Source organism: Bos indicus, chromosome 20 (assembly GCF_029378745.1).
Source record: "Bos indicus isolate NIAB-ARS_2022 breed Sahiwal x Tharparkar chromosome 20, NIAB-ARS_B.indTharparkar_mat_pri_1.0, whole genome shotgun sequence".
NCBI classification, from domain to species: Eukaryota; Metazoa; Chordata; class Mammalia; order Artiodactyla; family Bovidae; genus Bos; species Bos indicus.
In genome coordinates this window covers 26,090,822-26,114,526 of record NC_091779.1, presented here as the reverse complement: position 1 = coordinate 26,114,526, position 23,705 = coordinate 26,090,822, and the positions used below count along the sequence as shown (strand labels likewise).

At 38.5% G+C, this 23,705-nt stretch overlaps 1 protein-coding gene across 3 annotated transcripts in view; it reads left to right on the top strand.

Moving 5' to 3' along the window:
• The window catches only part of ITGA1 (integrin subunit alpha 1), a 182,045-nt gene that overhangs the window by 70,980 nt on the left and 87,360 nt on the right, over positions 1-23,705 (top strand). For all 3 annotated transcript variants that reach the window (XM_070774687.1, XM_019982758.2, XM_070774688.1), the window contains exons 3-6: positions 8,557-8,669; positions 11,089-11,177; positions 11,298-11,409; positions 12,316-12,443. In XM_070774687.1, coding sequence (XP_070630788.1) covers positions 8,557-8,669; positions 11,089-11,177; positions 11,298-11,409; positions 12,316-12,443 — 442 coding nt within the window. The remainder of the gene's footprint in view (positions 1-8,556; positions 8,670-11,088; positions 11,178-11,297; positions 11,410-12,315; positions 12,444-23,705) is intronic.

Below are 23,705 nucleotides of genomic sequence, written 5' to 3'. Positions count from 1 at the left end.
ATGGTTTCAGTGTGTTTGCCCTCTGATGCCCTCTTGGAACACCTACCATCTTACTTGCGTTTCTCTTACCTTGGGCGTGAGATATCTCTTCACTGCTGCTCCAGCAAAGCGCAGCCATTGCTCCTTCTTATCCCCAAACCCATCGATTCGTATACATTAAAGTGGTAATTCATACTTCAATAAAGTTTGTTTTTAAAGTAACTCCCCTAGGGAAATATAGCTATTTAGGGAAAAATAGAACTCAAGTCTCCGCTCACTATCTAGGGCTGTTACTCTTATTAGAGCTCTATTATAAAAGTAAAAGTTGATAATAACTGTCTCCATAGTTTTAGACTTTACATTTTAACGTGAATGAAAGCTCATGAGCATTTGAACATATATATGGATATCAGATATTTTAATTCTATTCTGACATTCCATGCTTACAATGATTTTATGGAAAAAGTGTGAAAATCAGGGAAACAAACAGTGTGGCCAATTGAATTTAAAATTAAATGAACTACAAATATCTAAGCTTACTCCTTGGAAGAACAGTTATGACCAACCTACACAGCATATTAAAAAGCAGAGACATTACTTTGCCAACAAAGGTCCATCTAGTCAAGGCTATGGTTTTTCCAGTAGTCATATATGGATGTGAGACTTGGACTATAAAGAAAACTGAGCACCGAACAATTGATGCTTTTAAACTGTGGTATTGGAGAAGACTCTTGAGAGTCCCTTGGACTGCAAGGAGATCCAACCAGTCCATCCTAAAGGAAATCAGTCCTGAATATTCATTGGAAGGACTGATGCTGAAGCTGAAACTCCAGTCCTTTGGCCACCTGATGCGAAGAACTGACTCACTGGAAAAGACCCTGATGCTGGGAAAGATCGAAGGCGGGAGGAGAAAGGGACGACAGAGGATGAGATGGTTGGATGGCATCACCAACTCAATGGACATGAGTTTGAGTAAACTCTGGGAGTTGGTGATGGACAGGGAGGCCTGGCGTGCTGCAGTCCATGGGGTCACAAAGAGTTGGACATGACTGAGCAACTGAACTAAATTCAACCGAAAAAATATCTAAATATTCAAATCTTTAAGGATGACATGATAGCAACATACCATTCTAAAAATATCCAGGCACTGGTCATGCAAAATAAATTTTAGTAGTATGTTTGGATATTCTTAAGTGTTTATAAAATCAGATAGGATGCAGACATTTTAAGAAATGAACTATAAAATAACTGACATATTTGGGAGAACACGGATTTTGTTATTTTCTCCAGAGATGGGCACCAGCATAAATCATATCTACTGGTCATGTTTGGCAACTTTGCAACCTCAGATTTTTTTAAAAAATCATCCTGATCCATCTTACATCAAGTGTGCCTAAGTTGGTTGTTGGTCCATAACACGTGCAGTCTGTATATTTGAAAAGCATTACTTTATATCTTTGGAAAGCATGAAAAACTAACAGAAAAGGCAGCCTATCTCCCTTCACCTTTCAGAAGTTTCCTGTGGAGTGTAACCTTTATATCTTTGGCTCAGAAATCACATGTTTTCTCAGTAGCAGAACACATTATACCTCTGATTAAATCCAGCCATTGTTTATTATGATTAGCCTGAGCTGGAGCATCCAAATAGTTGCACTGTGGTTTAGAAAATGTCACAAAAAGTACAATTGGTTTAATAGTTTTGCTTTGAAGAGAAGAAAAGCCAATGTGCTTAGCATTGCAGAAGCCTTCCAGAGTTAGTGGTGATCACTAGTATGGCAAGGTCTCAGACAGATGAGAAAAAATGAGATGTTGATATGGGTTTTCCATTCTCAGTTGCTCTTTGCTTCCTTCCTTCCAGCATGTGCTCCCACTCCTTTGAGTGCTATCTAAACCAGGGGTCCCCAACCTTCTGGTATGAACTGGGTCGCACAGCAGGAGATGATCAGTGGGTGAGCGGTGAGCCAGCAAAACTTCATCTGCATTTGTAGTCCCCCACGTTCCAGTTACTACCTGAACTCCACCTCCTGTCAGATCAGCGTCATTAGATTCTCATAGGAGTGTGAACGCTGCTGTGAACTGTGTATCCAAGGGTTCTAGGTGACGGCTCCTTATGAGAATCATACTGAAACCATCCCCTTACCACCACCCTGGTCTTTGGAAAAATTGTCTCCCTTAAAACTGGTCCCTGGTGCCAAAAAGGTTGAAGACTGCTAAACTTCAGTTGGCCTGTCTTTTCAAAGTAGATTCTCATGATGAAAATACTTCCCTAGCCAATCCCCAACCCAATATATATCAAAATGTATTGGCTGCCTGCCTTTTTCCTAAAGGACCCTACTTCGTGCCAGGTAAGGTTTACTAGTGGGCTCAGATGACTGATTCTTTGTTTCCAAGCCTATTCAAGCTTGGGGTAAAAAGACAAACAGTTCTATAAAATTTTCTCTTATAGATTTTAATATAATATTTATTTTTAAGTCTTAATAATATCTTTTGAAGTTAAAATTTCCTCTTTGCCAAACTTGTCATTTCTTTGGTTCACCTCATTTCTACCCACTACCTTTCATGTCCGAAAACACAGCAGCTCATGGGGCCACTGTATAACTTCATTCTCTAAGATGACCAAACACTTACTCTGTTGTTGATTTTTTTTTTTTTTAATGGCTGGCAGGAGGTACTTGGTACTCCGATAAAGACTTTGGCTTGGAGATCAAGAAAGAGTTAGATGAAAAGAAATAATGTAAACATGAAACAATCTCCAGGAAACTATCTTTTAAAGAAGAAAAATATATAAATATGAAACAGCAGTCCGAGGACAGCTACCTTTCAAATAAATATGAGAACAGTCATATGACAAGAATGACTATTTTGAATAGCAAACATTTCTCAGTTTATTAAATTTTATTATATTGGGAGCTTCTTCGTGGAGAAGAGGTGTTTCTCTCAATTTGATGATCTTTGAGTTTATCAGGTGTTTCTCTGACATGAGATCCAGAACATTCTTTAATCCTCTTAATCTTCAGACAAATCATTGCCATAATGTCATATAAAAAGCAGAAATTTAATATAAATTTAATGAGTTGAAGCAAACTTGCATTAAAATTTAAAGTTACCATGTCCATAGTTCATGAAACTGTGCTTTGGGTCTTCATACTGACCCTGTGTGTTTGAGTGAATATGACTGTTAACATCTTCATTTTCTAGACAGGAAACTGGGACTCAGAGAATGAATTGCCAAAGGTTTAACACAAGTGTGACAGGGCCAGGATGTGGAACCCAGCATTCTTCCTTAAGCCAGTTCTCTTTTATAACAACACAGATTTTCTGGAATCTTGACCCATGGAAGTGCTTCCTGTGACACCTAAAGGCCCAGGTGGCATTCTGCTTAAGCAAAATATCCAGCCTCTAAAAAAATTTTTTTAAATCTTCACAATTAGGACCTTTTAGTTGGCCATATGAGTGACCAGGTCTTCCTTATTCACATTCTTACAGCATTTGATACAGTCATAATGTATTCATTTAATACATATTTATTGAATGTCTATTTTCTACCTGGCACTGTTTCAGTCACTCAAGATATATGAGTGAATGAATAGATGAAAATTCCTGGTATTGTGGAGCTTACATTCTGCTGGGGAGGGACAAACAAAACATAAATAATAAACTAATAAGCAGGTAGATTGAATGTCAGAATGTGCTAAGTGCTATGAGAAAAAAATAGAGGAAGATAATGCGGCTTGAGAATGCTGAAGATTCCTGAAATTCCGTAAACTCTAGGCTGGTATTTTTCTAGGCTCTTGTCATTTATATGCAGCCTGGGAAAAGTGAGGCTTTCTTAGGATTAAGTGGTGAGATCTATGTTCTTTCCAGAGTTGCATGCTTGGTGTCAGAACAAATAGCTCCTAGAAAAATACACAAAATTGTTTTATGTCCTGTGTCCTGCTTACCCGTTCGGTATCACTGATCCTGACTCTCAAATTCCCTGTCTCAGTCCTGACCTATTGCTACACTCTACCACTTGCTGAGTTCTCACACTCTAGTCTTGCCTTATCCAGAATACACAATAGGCCGTGGCTCCAGTTGTTATATCAGATTATTTCCAATTATCATCAGACTCTAGGGGCTTTCTACTGCCCTAGAGTTCAAATATAAACTCCAGAACCTTCCCTTCAAAGTCCAGTTGCCTGCTGCAGGTTATAAGGAAGCTTTGTGCTGTTTTCCAATCACCCCTACTTCCTCATCACCTTCCGTGTTCAGGCCTCATGCTCCTGTTTCCACACGTTTGCCTGAGCTATCCGTGACCACTCTTCCCTCCTGCCTCTGTTATTAACATGCTGGTGGTTTAATTCCCCGATTGGAGTTTCTGCTGTCTGCTCTAGCATCACTTCTCCTCCGCGTGGCCTCTCATCCTCCCTTAGGCTAGACGAGGCTTCTTCATGGCAAGGTGGTCTCAGATTTCCAAAAAATGGTGAGATAGAGTCTGCAATATCTCCTAAGGCCTATCCTCAGAAGTCACAGTGTCATATCTGCTGCATTCTTTTTAATCAAGCAAATCTCAATTTCAACAGGAGGAAAAATAGATTCTGCCTTAATGAAGGACAAGGAGGGACAAAATCGCGTCCCAAGGAACACAAAATTCCAAACCATATACCAGACTTACAAACCCTTGGATACTGTTATTGTACCATATCCAGGTTTCCTCCAGAATGAATTTAAACTCCCCTCAAACCCTGAATGGTTTGCTTGAGAAAAGAAGCCCAAGTTTATTAATATGGCCCTTCTCCTTCATTTTTAGCCAAGTTACTTAAAATGAAGTCTGCTCGACACTTACGGCTCCCGTTCTTGATAGTCTTGCCTTCTTTGGTTTTTGTGATGTCACTGTTTTCGGGTTCTCTCTTTCCCTCTCTGATCTCTCCTACCGATTTTCTTCCTCTGTTTCTTAAAATCCTGTGTTACTTCCCCCTATATGTTAGCCTTCAGCGTCTTTTTGCTCTGTCCTCTAGTGAGTTGGTAGCATTTACTCTCAGGACCTCAGCCATGCTCCTGGCATGCTCATATATTTTCCATGTGGTTTCTGAGATGTTCCTCACAAGACTGGGCCCAGATGCCACAGAAGTAACCCTTATCAGTACACAGTATTCTATGGAATGACCCTACATCTGTAGATTTGCTCCTCTGCTAAGTTTTAAGCCACCTAAAAAATGGTGTTTTATCTATTTTGTATTCTGAGGGCCTGGCATTAATGTTAATGCTGAGCATGTAGGATGTTCTTTGTAAACATTAATTAATCTATCTAGTTTCAACTTAAATACTTTCATAACACATTACTACTTTTCTCCAAACTATTTTTAACTATAAAACTAGTTTAATAAATCACATTACAAAAGTTTTTGCAAATATTGGGGGGGGAGGGGGTAATTCCCTAAAATTTAATCATAACTTCCTTAATATAATTTGTTTTTTGGTGTACTTCCTTTGAATCTGTGTTCTACATAGATAATGTTGTTCCATCATCTGAAAATATATATAGTGATAATAAAAAACCCAACACTTAGCACATGCTATGAGCCACATACTGTTTTAAACATTTTATATATAGTAAATCATTTCATGCTTTTGATGATTGTGTTAGGTAGCTACTCTTACTATTTCCATTTTACAGATGAAGGAACTAAGGCATAGAGAATAAAACTGGCTTGTCCTAAACCATACAGCTAAGTAAAGGGTAAAACCATGATTTGAACTCAGGAAGTCTAGTACCAAAGTTCATGCTATATTTTCTGGAGATTAAACTACTTAAGACATAGAGAGCACTTAGTTCAGTTAGTCAGTTCAGTCGTTCAGTCGTGTCCAACTCTTTGCAACCCCATGAATCGCAGCACGCCAGGCCTCCCTGTCCATCACCATCTCCCGGAGTTCACCCAGACTCACGTCCATCGAGTCAGTGATGCCATCCAGCCATCTCATCCTCTGTCGTCCCCTTCTCCTCCTGCCCCCAATCCCTCCCAGCGTCAGAGTCTTTTCCAATGAGTCAAAGTAAGGTGGCCAAAGTACTGGAGTTTCAGCTTCAGCATCATTCCCTCCAGAGAAATCCCAGGGCTGATCTCCTTCAGAATGGACTGGTTGGATCTCCTTGCAGTCCAAGGGACTCTCAAGAGTCTTCTCCAACACCACAGTTCAAAAGCATCAATTCTTTGGCACTCAGCCTTCTTCACAGTCCAACTCTCACATCCATACATGACCACTGGAAAAACCACAGCCTTGACTAGATGGACCTTTGTTGGCAAAGGAATGTCTCTGCTTTTGAATATGCTATCTAGGTTGGTCATAACTTTCCTTCCAAGGAGTAAGCATCTTTTAATTTCATGGCTGCAGTCACCATCTGCAGTGATTTTGGAGCCCAAAAAAATAAAGTCTGCCACTGTTTCCACTGTTTCCCCATCTATTTCCCATGAAGTGATGGGACCGGATGCCGCGATCTTCGTTTTCTGAATGCTGAGCTTTAAGCCAACTTTTTCACTTTCCACTTTCACTTTCATCAAGAGGCTTTTGAGTTCCTCTTCACTTTCTGCCATAAGGGTGGTGTCATCTGCATATCTGAGGTTACTGATATTTCTCCCGGCAATCTTGATTCCAGCTTATGCTTCTTCCAGTCCAGCGTTTCTCATGATGTACTCTGCAGATAAGTTAAATAAGCAGGGTGACAATATACAGCCTTGACGTACTCCTTTTCCCATTTGGAACCAGTCTGCACTTAGAATGGTATAAATTCAATAAATCCAGACTATTATTACCATTGCTTTTATAAGTACATTGAATATAATTTGGTATCTTTTGCTTCAAGTTGTCATAAGTTTTCAATAAATTAGGTAGGTTTTTATTTTAAATTAGATTATAATTTTTATCCTACCATGCAGTCTTATTAACTATTGTTCTTTTCATGACTGCACAATATTCTATGGAATGGCCTTACAGTAATTAATTAATCTTGCTGTTGATCACATTTCTTTTAATCTTTCATGGTTATATATACCCTATAAGCATTATAATTTATGTATCAAGCTTGTTTCCCCTAATTTAGTTCATTTTTTAGGATAGATTCCCAGAAGTAAAAATTATGTGTTAAAGGGTTTGAACATTTTTATGGTTATTTATGTATATCAGAAATGGCTTTGCAAAGGCATTATATCACAGCCATGTTTTAGGGATTCTGTTCAACAATTCAATATTTACAATTGTTGTAAAACTCATTTCTATTAAAAATCCCTTCCCTTTTATATATGGCAAACTTTCAAATTTTGAAAAATTTAAAAAGGCATGCCCAATCCACCTACAGCCCTTTACAACCTTTCAGTTCTCCTTCAGATATTTTTTCTCCACACTAAACCTCCCCAACTTTCCCTTGAGCATCTCTGGTCTGACAAAATTACCAAGCTCTGAACTATCTAAATCATAGCCTCCTAAATACATTCCATTGTGCCTATGTCTCTCTTAATTTGGAGATTCCAGACATGTCCCGACAGTGCAGAGCACAGAGGGGCTATCACTTTCCTCGACCAGGGCATCTATTTCTAGCACTGCAGCCTAAGGTCACGTTAGCCTTGTTGGCTCTAAAATACACTATTGGCTCCTGTTTTCTCGCTGTCAACTAAATCTTCCATGACTTTTTCACATGAACTTTTATTAAATCAGGTTTCTCACATTCTGTTCTGATGTAGATAATAGTACACAAGATAAGTGAAGTTATTTACATAGGTTCTTATTAAATTTTACTAGTTTAAATTTCTTGTTCCAGAATGTTAGGACACTTCTGAATGCCCACATAGGTATACTGATTTACTTGAAGAATACTTTTATGCTTTCTGTGTCTTCACTTAAGTCATTAACAAAGATATAGTCTAAGTCAACCCCAAGCAATGAATGAGCGGCTGTGGATCCCAACAAGTATTTTAACATTCAACTACATTCATCCATTGTATTCCTGAAGATATTATAGGGGACCTTGTTAAATGGCTTTCACTAGCACTAAAATAAATCATGATTATACTTTTCCATTAATTATTGTTAGAATGTTTTCATATTTCTGTCTAAAAAAATAAGTGGTTTTAACCTGTCTCATAACTATCTTTATTTTCTAAGTACTTACAAACTAAGCATATACTAACATTAAATCTGATGATCTAATGTTTCTTTTTCCTGACTTCTCTGTGAAATTATCAGTTTCCCTTGGGAAAAAGTCATTTATACTTCCATGTGTGTTTTGTAAACTAACACAGCAGCAGGCTTAACCAATAATTATGCTTTCATCCCCCAAATAAAAAATATATTAAAGTAACATGATACAAGAAAATAAAATATTCTCAAGTCTCTCTCCTATGTATTTTATTGTTTTTTTTTTATTAAATCAATCTGCAATTTGGAGAAGACACTCTGCTTATTTTAAATAACATTAAATTACTGAGGATGACTATTCTAATTATGTCTATGGAGCTACTGTCAGTCATCTTAGAACTAGTCATACAGTAACAAAAATAAAATGTTTCTCATTATTCAAAAATGTTAATTGATTCTTTTAACTTCCAGGGTGCTTATTGGGTCTCCTTTAGTTGGCCAACCCAAGAACAGAACTGGAGATGTCTATAAATGTCCAGTTGGGCGAAGTGAATCATTACCTTGCATAAAGTTGGATCTCCCAGGTAAGTAAAGTCAAAATGTTAAAGTCTGACCCTAAACTATGCCCAGCATTCACACTGAAAGTAAATTTCAACCAACTCAAGAAAATACCAGAAGTCATCTATAAAAATTCTTCAGTTTTTATCATTCACGTATTTCTATTCCTTCTGCCTTTCATTTGCTTTAGAAATTCATCATAGAATAGCCATAGACTGAGAAGGTCTTACTAGTTCTGTAACTTTTAACTGCCTCCATTGTCCAGAATCCTTTGTAAACTCAGCAGTAACACAAAAGAAATTTTCTAAATAAACCTATTCATCACATTTACTCCACAAAATTTAACTTAGTATTTTTTAAAGAAAATAGCACACAAGGAAATTGTAATAGAGAAATTTAATTTTTTAAAAAAGAGAATAGCACAAGGTAAATTTATATTGAAATATACATATTTGATAGAAATATCATAGATAGAACATGACTAGAAAATTCCTGCTACAGCTGTGTAGGAATTAGAACCCTGTCAGTGTTCTGTACAGTATTAAGTGCCTTGGAAATGACTCAACCTCTGCAGGTTTTCTTAAGATACTGTATTTTTCAGTTTTTTTCAAATTCCTGCTTGTTCATTATGAACTTTTTTTTTTTAATATTCAAGACCATAGCTTTAATAGCTGCTTTAATAGCCTCACTTGATAATTCCAACATCTGGAATATCTCAACGTCACTTTCCATTTATTACCTTTCTCTTGGAGTTAGGTTACGTTTTCCTGTTTCTTCTTCTGTTTAGTGACTTTGGATTGTATCCTGGATTAAACTTTTGAATTATAAGTGTGGAGATTCTAGATCTTGTTATGTGTCTTTGGAAAGTCTTAACTTTTTGTTTTAGCAGGCAGTTACTTGGCTGAAGTCAATTTCCAAACAGCAGTGGGAAGCCCTTAAAATCTCTACTCAATTCTTCTAATTTTTTAGCTGGGCTGTGTGACGTTTACTCTGCACATGTACAATTCAGGTCATTTAGGTATTTGGAAAGAATATATCTGTGTATATTGAAACTCTGCTTTTGTGGCTTCCTTTCCAAAATACTCCCCCTTCACTTGACATTACTGTCACTGCCCCATTCTCCGTCCTCTGTTCCTTTTAGACAGGAAGACTGTGCATCCTATTTGAGGTTTAGCCACTGGCTCAGGCCTTCCCTTGGGGAAAACAAACAAACACAAAAACAGGAAACTCATCTAGTGCTAATCTCCTCTTACGAGTGTAGACTCTTCCAGTTTCTGCCTGGTTTGCTTTGTTTTCCAATGCCTTGGGATGATTGTTCCATTTTTTTTTCCTTTTCCTAAAATTTATAGTTGTTGTTTACAAAGGGTTGTTCTGATAGAAGCTACTCCTCCGTTATTGGAAACTGGAATAGAGTTTCAACAGTAACATGGGGACTGGCTACATTAAGAACAATAGGAAAGTTTCTGCTATAGTTCCTAACATCCCAGGAATGCTCAACCCTAGTATTAAAACCTCTAATCCAGGTTATTCAAGACCAGTCCCAGATGCTTTCAAAGCAAACCAGACTGGATTCCAAGACAAAGGCTGTGTTCAGACTAAGAGGTCACTGTGACCATTCAGGAATCAATCTCTGCCTCCATTTCCCATGTAAACTTACAGTAAGAAAAAATTATAGGCATGAACAGTGAGACGAGTCTTTCTCGAACTTGAGTTTTGCCACTTTTAAATATTCTAACACTCTGCTAAGCAGGGTTTTAGAAGTTTTTGCCTTTCCTGTCTAATCTTTTTTTTTTTTCCTATTTTAATGTGAGTGGAACTTCTTTTTGCCCAGGTTTGCATGCTTTAGGGCCCAATGTTCTTATTTGTAATGTCAAATGTAGTCCCTTCATTATGTCTTTATCCAAACATCCTGACCACTGCTCTAATCTTGCTTTGGTTTTCTTTGTAACCCTGTTAATGTCCCTGTGATGATGAATATAATGGTTAAAATCTTGTGTTTGAGTTTTCTTTTCTGTTCTTCTACCCATTTTCCTTCTTCTTGCCAGAAATCGTTTTGTCATTGGTCATTTTTAACATGTAGATATAACATATAAGATGAGTGTGTAAATTTACTTCGTATCTACATTATGAGACTAAATATTATAATTTAATTAGCAAAAAATGTGTGAAAGGCTGTCCCGTGTTCTGATTGCCCTGATAGTCGTGCATTCTTTTACAGTTCAGCAAAAGTATTTGAGACAGTGACCCAGACAAAGCTTCGGAGACAAAAGCCAGTTTTCTGCCTTCGCTTGTTTATTATACTCCTTAATAATACTTCGAAGATTATTTAGTTGAACCAAAAGAAGAATGTCCTATGATATGAACAAAGCAAACAGAAGGTTTTTATGCGAAGTCACTTAATTTTACTTTGTTTTCCACTCTCATAAAAGTTTCTTCTATTTTTAGTTAATACATCAATTCCCAATGTCACGGAAGTAAAGGAGAACATGACATTTGGATCAACTTTAGTCACCAACCCAAAAGGAGGGTTTCTGGTAAGAAAAGGAAGAGTAATGATGGTTAATGAACTAGGAATTCTGTGATCATAAATCTTCATAAAAATCTGTTATGTAATTTTTAATCTAATGGTTTTAATTTTTTAAATTTTTTAAAAGGCATGTGGGCCCTTGTATGCCTATCGATGTGGACATTTGCATTACACAACTGGAATCTGTTCTGATGTCAGCCCCACATTTCAAGTCGTGAACTCCATTGCCCCTGTACAAGGTACAGATTTTATGCAGTGTTTTTGCAATGTTTAAAAAGCGTAAGCAATGGATGAGATATATGTATACACAGGAGCATACCAAAAAGCTTGAAGTATTTTCTTGGCTACCAGCATTACCAATTTAGGTAAATGTTTGCTTTGCCAATATATAACCAAACCTCACTGCTATTTTTGGAACTGATATTAGTGTAAGTAACCTTTACAGAGTCATATTTAATCATCAGAGCTAAAGCTGTCACATTGTTTTTATTTAAAGGGTGAATTTCTTTGAGGAAGATAAACTCATTTGAAATACACATGGAATGAGAACTGTATACAGAATTAATATTGAAAAAAATTTCCAAAGATAACTCATACAGTGTTAATTAAAATTAAGTAGAGATGTAGTTTACTTGATGTGAATCCCAAACCAATTGTTACTGAATGCAGTGAATATTTATCACCTTTACTTTTTATCTAAAAAACTCTTTTTTTCTGGTTTTAAAAGAAATGTGTCCATTTTGTAGAATATCATCTTTTTAAAAAAAGATTTATGTGTTTTTTATTTATTCATTTTTGACTGTGCTGGGTCTTGGTTGCTGCATGTGGGCTCTCTCCAGCTGTGGCACGTGGGAGTACTCCCTAGTTGTGGTGGGTGGGCTCTAGGCGGGCAAGCTTCAGTAGTTGCAGCATGTAGGCTCAGTAGTTTTGGCTCATTGGCTTAGCTGCTCTGTGGCATGTGGGATCTTCCCGACCAGGGATCGAACCTGGCCCCTGCATTGCAAGGCAGATTCTTAACCACTGGACCACCAGGGAAGCCCTGAAGAACATCATCTTTTTAAATGAGCTTCTTTCAACCATGAAACCATTTCATATTCCTCTAAAGATAGATGCCAAATTTGCATGATTGACTCTTTTTCTTGCAGAATGTAGCACTCAGCTAGACATAGTCATCGTGCTGGATGGTTCTAACAGCATTTATCCCTGGGAAAGTGTTACAGCTTTTTTAAATGACCTTCTTAAAAGAATGGATATTGGTCCTAAACAGACACAGGTATGTGACTTCATGTTTTGATTTCTGTTGTCCTCAAGATACATATGCAGAGATTTTTAATAAGATTATATTCAGAATACAAATTCATCAATAAAGCTAAAATTCAGGATGAATTTTTTATTCCATATAAAATTGCCTGCTCTGACATACCTGAATTTAAACTGCTGATCACAGCTCTCCCCTCTCTTACCACGTTCCCAACAATGAGCTTTCTCCCTTCCACTTGTTTTATCCATCCTGTTTTATCTTCTTATCCATCCTTTCTTTCCAAAAATTAATGACAGTCTTGGAGTATTTTTGTGTTAGTCGCTAAGTTGTGTCTGACTCTTTTGTGACCCTATGGACTGTAACCTGCCAGGCTCCTCTGTCCATGGAGTTCTCCTGGCAAGAATATTGGAATGGGTAGCCATTTCCTTCTCCAGGGGATTTTCCTGACCCAATCGAACCTGGGTCTTTTGCATTGCAGGCAGATTCTTTACCGTCTGAGCCACCAGGGGCCCTTGGGGAAAAAATGGAGTATTTTTAAAATCTGTAGTATTTTGGGGTCATCTGAATATTTGATTTTACTTTTACATTTATCTATTACACTGTAAAAATTTTATTTCTTTGTAGCTATTTGTGGAAATTAGTGCAGCTGTGACATGTTTGAAGTTGCTCCACAACTTTAGGAAGAAAACCTACAAGGCTATTTTAGAGGAATAATCACTGCTTCAGTGAGGATTGGTGTCTGCAACTCAGTTTTGTAAACAGCTAACAATCAATTGCTTATATGCTCAAGGAACTCTGCTGCAGTTCTGAAGTTTCCATCTATGAGAGCTATAATTAATTTTACATTTCCGTAGTAAGATCCCAATAGAAGAGCTGTTCTGTCAAGCACCATTTGAATTCCAGCCTGCCAGTGTGGGCTTCGAGGAGTTATATGTCTCTCTGGGAGGGAACAGTGGCTCCATTCAGAGGAATGGGGGTGAACCCTGGGGTCCAGATGCTACCAGTGAATGGAAGGGACAGAAACTTGCTGAGAAGAATCAGGTCACATTTCCTCGGTTCCAGGACCCCAGTCCACAAAGAGAAAGGTTTCAGAATGCAGCCCTGTGCACCGAGTCATTTGTAGCACCTTCAGATTTCACTCAAGGGAACCTGCTTCCTACTGAGGGAGGAGCTACTTAAGTTGCTGAGTTTTTATGTCATATTTTGCTTGCATCGTTCATGGTGGAGTTTAGCCAGACTCATTCATTCCTTTGTTTGGAGGTTTCTCCTGAGGGTTTACTATGTACCAGGCTCTGTGTGAGGGCTTGGATAATCATGAAAAAATAGACAGACCTGGCCACTGCCTTCGTGGAGCTTCTGTATAACAATGTTTCTCCGAGTGTGGCTCGTGGAATTCCCACTTCTGAATACCAGAGGTACTTGGATTGTACCCCAGACTTTAAAAAATCAGAATGTCTGAGAGTGAGGCTACAGAGCCTACAGTTTAAGTAAGCAATCCACATAATTTTTAACAGGTTAAAGTTGAGAAACCATGGACTAATGAATTATTGTGTTGATATGTGAGATGTGTGTGTCTGTGCTTACTGCATGCTCCAGATTACAGGGACCTCAAGACTGAAGCCTTTATATCTCTTTTTATCCTTGTCAGTGGTCAGCCCAGTGCTTTGCTGGGCTTTTTTAGTGGCCCTTTACTGAGCACCTGTTGACTAAGTGTGTGTATCATACTGAATGCATTTTTGCATTTTTCTCTGATAGGTGAACATTTTAATGAGACTTTTTCATTAGCTGGCATTTTAATAGTCTTCTAAGTATATTATTTATATGTTGGGTTTTCGTGTTTATACTTCAGTGATTTCTAACCTTTTTCTATGTTGGCTTAAGCTGTATTAATGACTAGTTTCATAAGTAATTCTCTAAACAAAAGAGTTTGAGAAGGACATTCACTAAGCCATCACTTTTGCCAAAATCTATTTAATAGGGCTTTAAGTACAACATATTTAAATGTTCTTCAAAGTTTGATCTTCCTTTAGTGCAGTCAGATAAGAAATTCATTCATAATGATTTAAAAAGATACTTTCATTTCAAAGAAATGTATACTAAAAAGTATGTTTTCTTTCATGTGGTCTTACAGTAATTCTCTCTAAAAACATTAACAATTTGCTTTAACAATCATTTTTTCTCTTGGTTGGTTGCTAACATAATTTAAATAGGTTTTTTTTTTTTTTACTTTAGTTTTTTTTCCCTTTTCATTTGAAGCACCCAATCCTGCCCTAAGATTCGCAGAATTTGCTTCTGAAATTTTCCCTCCCCCTTACTTAGCTTCCCTATCTCTCCATTCCTGAAAGGGGCAGCTACAAAAATGAATTTTGAGAGGTATTACCCAGAAGAAGTTGCAAAACTGAAAATTTAAGAGCTAGATATGGGACTCAGACTCCTCATCCATATCAAGGATATAAACGCACTAAAAATAGAGTTGGCCAAATTTGTGAAGAGGGTTTCTCTATAGAAAGAGCCTGGTGAGAAAGGCTTTGGTAGGATCATACAGTGAGCTTGGGAAGGCTGGGACACACAATTGCTGAGTGCCTGACTCCTACACTAAAGGGCAAGATAGCTGTCTGGCTGCTGACAAGCAAGTCACGATGCTAGGATTGGCCTCACACCTAAAGTTATCAGTACAAAGAACGTATGTTTCTCATAACTTGTCATGGAGTCCTGTTTGCTCCTGTCCATAGAACCGTCTGGAAGTGAGTGGAAGCCTCTGCACAGAACAGCTGACACTATCCCCAATTCCTAGGATCACGGTAGTGAGATGTGTTCACTCAGGCGAGGATGCAGGTGAAGGGAGATCTCCAAAGAGCCCACTAAAAAGGTAATACCTGTTATTAGAACCTGATCCATCTTGGATCGGCACCAGTAGAATTTCGGTGCCCTTTATTTATTTATCTTCCCTCCCTGTGTCCATGAAATTACAATTGGCAATCTAAGGGGCAGGAGCAGAGAAACAAAGAAACAGCCAATCATGCCCCTTCCTCAACTACATGCTTCTCTCCTCCCTTAAAAGGAGGAGGAGAGAAGATTTAATTGAGTACAGCTGATTAACAATGTTGTGACAGTTTCAGGAACACGGCAAAAGGACCCAGTCATACATATACACGTATCCATTCTCCTCAAGCCATTTGATCATTTTTTACTTACAAATACAGCAATTTCATGTTGTACAGCCTAAATTAAAATATAGAGCTTTTTAAAAAAATAGATATTTTAAAACTAAAAATAAGAAAAGCCATAAGACATTTATCTGTCCATCCAGTGGGAGTAGAAGAATTTAACCCTAAATAAGTTTTACAGGGATCATGGGCCCCCCAAAATTTACATTCTAATTATACCTTGTGAGTTCCTGTTTGTTATATTAATTACAGTTATTCACTTGATCAAGGTCGAGTATTATGGCCTACTTTCTGCAGTCATAGATTTTTCATGTAGCAATTGCAGTTATTGGAAGGTAGTCTCAAAGATATGAACCATTTCTGGAAGTAATTTTCTCCTCCCCCAAAAAAAAAGGAAGGAAGGAAGGAAGGGAAGGAGGAAAATAAATTTTAAAACTTGTGTTAAAGTTTCCATACGACAATTAGTATACATTAGGAAAATGCAATGCAAATGACGAAAACATCAACCCTAAATAGTTACTCACAATTTCTCCCGTTTCTCTGTGTGGTCCCATTAAGACTTTTGCAAACATAGTCAAGGAACTTTTGCAAACCAAATTTTTATCCAAGACAGAGTAAAGGCTATAAAATCACCTTTTAAAAAACCACCTATAAAAACAAACCTGAAGCACTCACTCTGAGCTTGCCATAAAAGATATGATGGTATAAACATTATGGAGGTCTTATTGATCCTCAATACCTAAACATAACATTGCTTTTAATAATAAATGAGAATGATATAAATATGCCATATACAAGTGCATTACCCTAAATAAAACCAGTAAATTGTGAGGCTTGATATAAAAGTGAAATATACTAATGGAACAATGTCTAGATTGTTCCCATCAAGAGTGTAGCATGACATTAAACCAGGCAAAATGAAAGGGGGAAATTAATTAAATTTTAGGAATATTATTTATCTTTCTTTTTACTACACATTTTATGGCCGTTTCCTAGGAGCCTTAAATCTGAGGGCTGAAGCATTGTTTTGAGGCCTGAGAAGGCTGTCTGAGGCGTGCAGCCAAACCCTGGTCTATCAGGTTGTGTGGTGAATGAGGCGAATCTCCTTCTCTAGCCTCCTTGTCTCTGTTGTCCCCTATCTCCATCCATCACTCATCTGAATTACTTTTCCCATGTAAAGTTCAGATCATGACATTTCCCTGGATAAAAATCTCCTATCTCTGTCTGCTGAATAATACTCAAGCTCTCCAGTGAATTATAAATCACTTGTCACCTACTGCTGGGCACTGCCTCCTTCTCTTCTTGGCCTGCAGTCACTCCTGCCTTGACCTTCCCTAAACACATCGCTCTGTGTTCACAGGATTCTCTCTGCCTGGAAAGCCCTTCTCCACCCCAGTCCCCACGTGCTAGGCGAACTTTTGAGACTCAATTCAAATATGACTTTCCCTATGGCTATTCCCCCCAAAAGTCCCTTCCCCTCCACATCCCCACAGCATTTGCACACCGTTAATCAACTGCTCTCATCACTCAGAAGCATCGCTTTTTGTTTCATGATTCCATCTCTCCTGGTGGAATGTGAATTCCACAATAACAGTGTTGTGCATTAATCCTTCTATTTATAGAATACAGTTCAGAGTTTGTGTGTTGCCTAGCAAATAGGAGGCAAGTCATTTATGTTGGAAAAATGTAATTTCTCGAATTTTTAAATTTCTCTTTGTGTTAAAAATCATTATTGTAGTGACCATCATCTCTCACTCTCCCATTCAGCTTCATGAAGTCATCGAGCTAGAAGAGACTTGATTGTAGGGACTCTCCCCTGCCAAGACACTGCTCTACATTATGTTTTTGTTGTTGTTTAGATGTTCAGTCATGTCCAACTTTTTGTGACCCCATGGACTGCAGCACGCCAGGCTACCCTGTCTTCACCATCTCCCAGAGCTTGCTCAAACTCATGTCCATTGAGTCGGTGATGCCATCCAACCATCTCATCCTCTGTCATCCCCTACTCCTCCTGCCTTCAACCTTTCCCAGCATCAGGGTCTTTTCTATGAGTCAGCTCTTTGCATTAGGTGGCCACAGTATTGGAACTTCAGCTTCAGCATCAGTCCTTCCAATGAATATTCAGGACTGATTTCCTTTAGGATTGACTGGTATGATCTCCTTGCTGTCCAAGGAACTCTCAAGAATCTTCTCCAATACCACAGTTCAAAAGCATCAATTCTTCGGCACTCAACTTTCTTTATGGTCCAACTCTCACATTCATACATGACTACTGGAAAAACCATAGCTTTGACTAGATAGATCTTTGTTGGCAAAGTAATATCTCTCTTTTTTAATATGCTGTCTAGGTTGGTCATAGCTTTTCTTCCAAGGAGCAACCATCTTTTAATTTCATGGCTGCAGTTGCCATCTGCAGTGATTTTGGAGCCCAAGAAAATAAAGTCTGTCAGTGTTTCCATTGTTTTCCCATCTATTTGCCATGAAGTGATGGGACCAGATGCCATGATCTTCATTTTTTGAATATTCAGTTTTAAGCCAGCTTTTTATCTCTCCTTTTTCACTTTCATCAAGAGGCTCTTTAGTTCTTCTTCATTTTCTCCTATAAGGATGGTGTTATCATGTTATCTGCATATCTGAGGTTATTGATATTTCTCCCTGCAGTCTTGATTCCAGCTTTGCTTCATCCAGCCCAGCATTTTGCATGATGTACTCTGCATATAAGTTAAATAAACAGAGTGACAATATACAGCCTTGACATATTCCTTTCCCAATTTGGAACCAGTATGTTGGTGTTCCATGTCTGGTTCTAACTGTTGCTTCTTGACCTGCATACAGGTTTCTCAGGAAGTAGGTAAGGTAGTCTGGTATTCCCATCTCTTTAAGAATTTTCCGAAGTTTGTTGTGATCCACACAGTAAAAGGCTTTTGCGTAGTCAATGAAGCAGATGTTTTTCTGGAATTCTCTTGCTTTTTCAATGATCCAGTGAATGTTGGCAATTTGATCTCTGGTTCCTCTGCCTTTTATAAATCCAGCTTGAATATCTAGGAGTTCTTGGTTCACATACTGTTGAAGCCTGGCTTGGAGAATTTTGAGCATTACTTTGCTATCATGTGAAATGAGTGCAATTGTGTGATAGTTTGAATATTCTTTGAACATTGTGTTTTAGGCTTTTCTTTTCAGGTGTTCAACACATGTAGCCCCATTCACTTCTGGTCTCAATTTCTCCCATAGTCTTCCCCCTCTTAACACCTTCCAGCATCGTATTTTTGAGTATGAGTCAATTTCATTGCATCACCTTCCATCAAGCAAGAGACCAACTAAAGACCTATCATATACCAACTTTATTGTGTTTCTGAGAATACATTTCGTTTACCTGTGAGCCAGTCCTGTTCATATGCCTCTCCGTAGGGACAAAGGTTAAGCCCAGTTTCAGTTAACATGGTCTCAGAATGGTTTATGTTGACAGTTAACTTGAATTCATACTCTAATTAATTACAGTAGAAGCATGTTGTAAGGAGAAGGCAATGGCACCCCACTCCAGTACTCTTGCCTGGAAAATCCCATGGACAGAGGAGCCTGGTGGGCTGCAGTTCATGGGGTCACTAAGAGTCGGACACAACTGAGCAACTTCACTTTCACTTTTCACTTTCGTGCATTGGAGAAGGCAATGGCAACCCACTCCAGTGTTCTTGCCTGGAGAATCCCAGGGATGGGGGAGCCTGGTGGGCTGCCTTCTATGGGGTCACACAGAGTCGGACACGACTGAAGCGACTTAGCAGCAGCAGCAGTGTGTTGTAAGGCAGGGCTTTTGCACTGTAGTTCGGTAAAGGAAAACATTAAATGACCAGACCCAAAGACCGAGGACTTATTATGTAAAGCAGTTGTACATCCTACAAACACAAAGAAAACTTTATGGTGCTTCCCTGTCATTATTCCCCTAAAGAGGCCATTGATTGGATAGTATTAACTATCCAATCTAAACTCATGCTGGGCATTACAATTTAGGCACTGGTGTTATAACTCTAACTTAACAATACAAAGTAATGGTAGAATTCTAAAGAAGGAGATAATTCCATTCCTTCACAACTCCTTGATGTAGTATATATAATAACTACTTTAAACATTTCTCTTTCTTAAACTCTCTTGTCATTCTTTTGTGACCTTTTATGAGAAAAAAAAATAGTTATTTTTGTGATTTCTAACAGCATCATTCCTTCCATATTCCTCACATTCACTTCCCTCCTTGCTCTACTCTTAAAAGAAAGGAAGCCACTTGGATAATTCATTTTAATTCAGCAGATATTTACAAAGTATCTTATTGATCAAGTATTATGCTAGGTGTATAGCAATATAAATAACAAACTCTAAAACTCTGTCCCTAATCCTGAAAAACTTCCAACTTAAAGTCAAGGCCTATATTTGGAAAACTGCAATGCATGACTGTTTGCCAAGTCACTTCAGTCGTGTCCAACTCTTTGTGACCCCATGGACTGTAGCCCACCAGGCTCCTCTGTCCATGGAATTTCCCAGGCTAGAATACTGGAGTGGGTTGCCATCTTCTTCCCCAGGGGATCTTCCCGACCCAGGGATTGAACCTGCATCTCTTATGTCTACCTGCATTGGCAGGTGAGTTCCTTACTGCTAGCACCACCAGGGAAGCAATCCATGACAGTGTGACATACATATAACAGGCATGAATGAAGCAGAACAATGAATTGATCTTTATAAGCAGGTAATTCACAATTTGAATAAAATAATATTTTCCAAGCTATGCTGTTTGAGGTGTGGAACATGTTCCACATAAAAAATAAATTCCCTTAATTAAGAATAAAATATATCAGGTCTTCCAATTTGTGATTCACAATGCATGTTTTCATATTAAAGACTCTTAGAGCACTTTCAGAGTAATCCACTTTTGAGTCAGTGCAGAGCAATTCAGGAGTAAGGGAAAGCCTTGCTCTTTTGTATTATTTGAAATGTGTGGCCTTTTTTACTTACAACAGAGGGAGGCAGACAGACAGAAAAACTGTTAAACTTTGTTTTAATGATTGCTTTCTGAAAGTGTGTGATTATGGACTTTTAAAAAAATTATACCTAGCAACTTAGAAAGTTAGTATTCCCTGGAAAAGGAGGGTAAGGAGACATCAGTTTGGGGTTTATCTGAAACATGAATGTAAATTTTATGCTGAAGTGGGAGGTCCTAAGTATTCCTCTTACTCATGTAGCAGGATTCTCAGCCAGTTCTGTGCCTCATTTATGCTATAGTGAATCAGCTTGCAATTATAACTACTTAATCAAGAAGTTCGAACTATATCTCCCCAGGAGTTAAATGTGTCCCTGACAGTTGTCTCTGAACAGTAACTGTTCCTCTATTGTTACTCATGCCTCACTTTGTAAGAGTTTATTGTTGGGGCTTCCCTGGCAGTCCAGTGGTTAAAACTTCACCTTCCAATGCAGGGGGTGTGGGTTTGATCCCTTGGTGGGGACCTAAGATCCCCCATACCTAGCAGCCAAAAAAGAACCTCACAGAAAACAGGGCAATGTTGTAACAGACTCAATAAAGACTTTAAAAATGGTCTATATAAAAAATCTTTTTAAAAAAAGAGTCTAATTTTACTATCTTCACCCACTTATCTTATACTGATGCCATAAGCTACCCTTCCCATTCTCCCTAAAGAAGGCCCAGAGCTAACCCAGTTGTGCCTACATTTTTTCATTTAGTAAGAAGACCTAGAATCGTTCTCTCTTTACTACTCCTCTCCAGTTCTCTGCTTAGCTCCACCCTCTGGGTCTTTGGACCATTCCAATACAATTGGCTGCTTCAAGTCAAATATGATGACTATTGGGTTTTTTATCTTTTTCTCAATTTCTGAAATGATTTAAATGTCTTTAATGATCATCCTTGACAGATTTTCCAGGCTCAAGACTGCTTTGCTTTCTCCCATTCTGCTTTTATAACTAGCTGTCTGTTCTTGACCTGGGCAACTTGTTTAGGAAGCTGGATCCTCCTTCCTCCCTGAGGGCTGACCTGTGAGACAATAAATGTGCTTGTGAATCTCTCTTCTATTCATTCCCTCACCATGCGTGTTCATCACTTTTTCTCTCATTATTTAATTCTCGTATTTATTTGACTTGGTTATATATGCACCTACACCCATTATGCTAGTATAGATCTGTTTCACCTGCATTAAATTTATAAACTAAGCTGGGACTTAAATGGCTCCTATTAAAGTGAGTCTCACACAAAGCATTACGTACGTTTAGTGATGTGACTATTTTCCTGTGATGAAAGTTAATAAATGGCACCCTTTTCTGAGGAAAACACAGCAGAAACCTTTTTCCGTCTGATTCCTAATAAAATAAGAACCCCTGTGTCAGCCAGGGACCTACACTGAATGTCATTCTCCTGAGATGTGAGTTCCCACTGCCCACTCTTCTAATTTCCCACGCTTCTTCATATCTCTCTTTTTCTGCTTATCATTATTTCCCTCCTATCTCAGTTTTCTACTTGCCTGTGTGAAGTGGTACACTCATCTAGTAAGAATGCATGAGGGTCAACTGTGAGCAAAGCAAAATAGTGGTCCAGGATAAGAGGATACCAACAGCTATGACGCAGTCCTGCTCTTTACCCCTGCCTGCCCCTTCTGAACTTATAATGTCGTTGAGAGATAAAGCATGTGTACAAAAGCTGAGAAGAATGCAGTGCTCACAGGAGCAGCACAGACAAGTTTGCTTCAGAGTTTGGAGAAAGAGAAGATCACTATGGACTCTATTGGCAACTTGGTGGACAAAGTTGCATAGAAAGTGAAACTTGAATCTTACCAAATGGGTAGGACTTAGCTTAGTTGCAGGGATAAGAAAGGGCATTTGGTCTGGGTAGAATCCTGAAGATGAGGATGATGAGAGAAGGTAAGGCCAGATGGTTGGGTGGCTGAAACTCAGGGGGTGGAAAACTGAATTTTAACCTATAGGCCTAGTATTTCAAGAAGCAGCTTGAAGTTGTATCTATTTTCTATTTTAATTAGAATTACAGTTCTCTTTTAAAGTATATTTCAAAGTCATTGATGTAGGCAATGAAGAGTTATTGGAGTTTTTGAATAAGGAAGGCATGTGATAGAAGCAGACTCTTAACACAGTTTATCTACCACCACTATGTAGAAGGATTTGAAGACAGTGGGAATGGAGGGAAGGAGATCAGCAGTGCAGAGACCATGATTGCCATGGTCCAGGTTCAAGGCAGTCAGTGATGTCTGGCCTGGGCTGAAGAAAGAATGCAGAAGTGTAGATAATAACTGCCTTAGATCCAATCGCCCAGACGCAAACTCTGAGAGCAGGAGCCAAGTGATAGCAGTTTACAAAGGGAGTGCTTCCAAAAGAAAATAGGAGGTGATTTGGGGGAGCAAAACAGAGCAGCCATGGAGTGCAAGCAAGCATGTGGCTTCAGGTGAAGCTGGGTCTGGAAGGGGCTCCAGGTTAAGTCAAGGGCCCGATCCTGCATTGCCTGCACTCAGGCCTTGCCTGTGGAGCAGGGCAAGGGATGAGGAGGGAGAAAAGTCCAGACACTGCTGACTCTTGGAACCTTTGGGGCAAAGCAGCTCTAGCAGTCCAAGGACAATCATCTGATGAAAGTCTCGGGAACAGCGGTGAGAAGCAAAGTATACACAAAGGGTGAGGGAATGAGCCTTTACGAGTTCTCTTATATCCCAGTATTTACAAAAGAATGAGCTTATAAAAGTGAAATATATGTTAAGTAGAGAGATCGATAGATAGATATGATAGAAATAAGACATAAAACATTGATATCTGATTTACTGAGATGTTATATTTTCCCAATTTTCCCCAGTAATCCAATGGTTCATAGTATGTTCTCTAAGATATGAAAAGTGTGTTGTAAATGTAAAGTGTTACATCATAAAGCAGCCTTATTTAGTTGGTATGATTTCCTTCTCTTCTCACGTGAACTCCTCCCCATGTGTAAAGGAGATGCCGTCTTTTTCCTGAGGAGTTAGCACCTTATCACCAGAATTTGAAGGGAGCACACTCACTCTTAAAAAGTACTAGGATGGTTGGGCAGTGCTGTGTGCAACCTTATTTGGGATTCATGAGC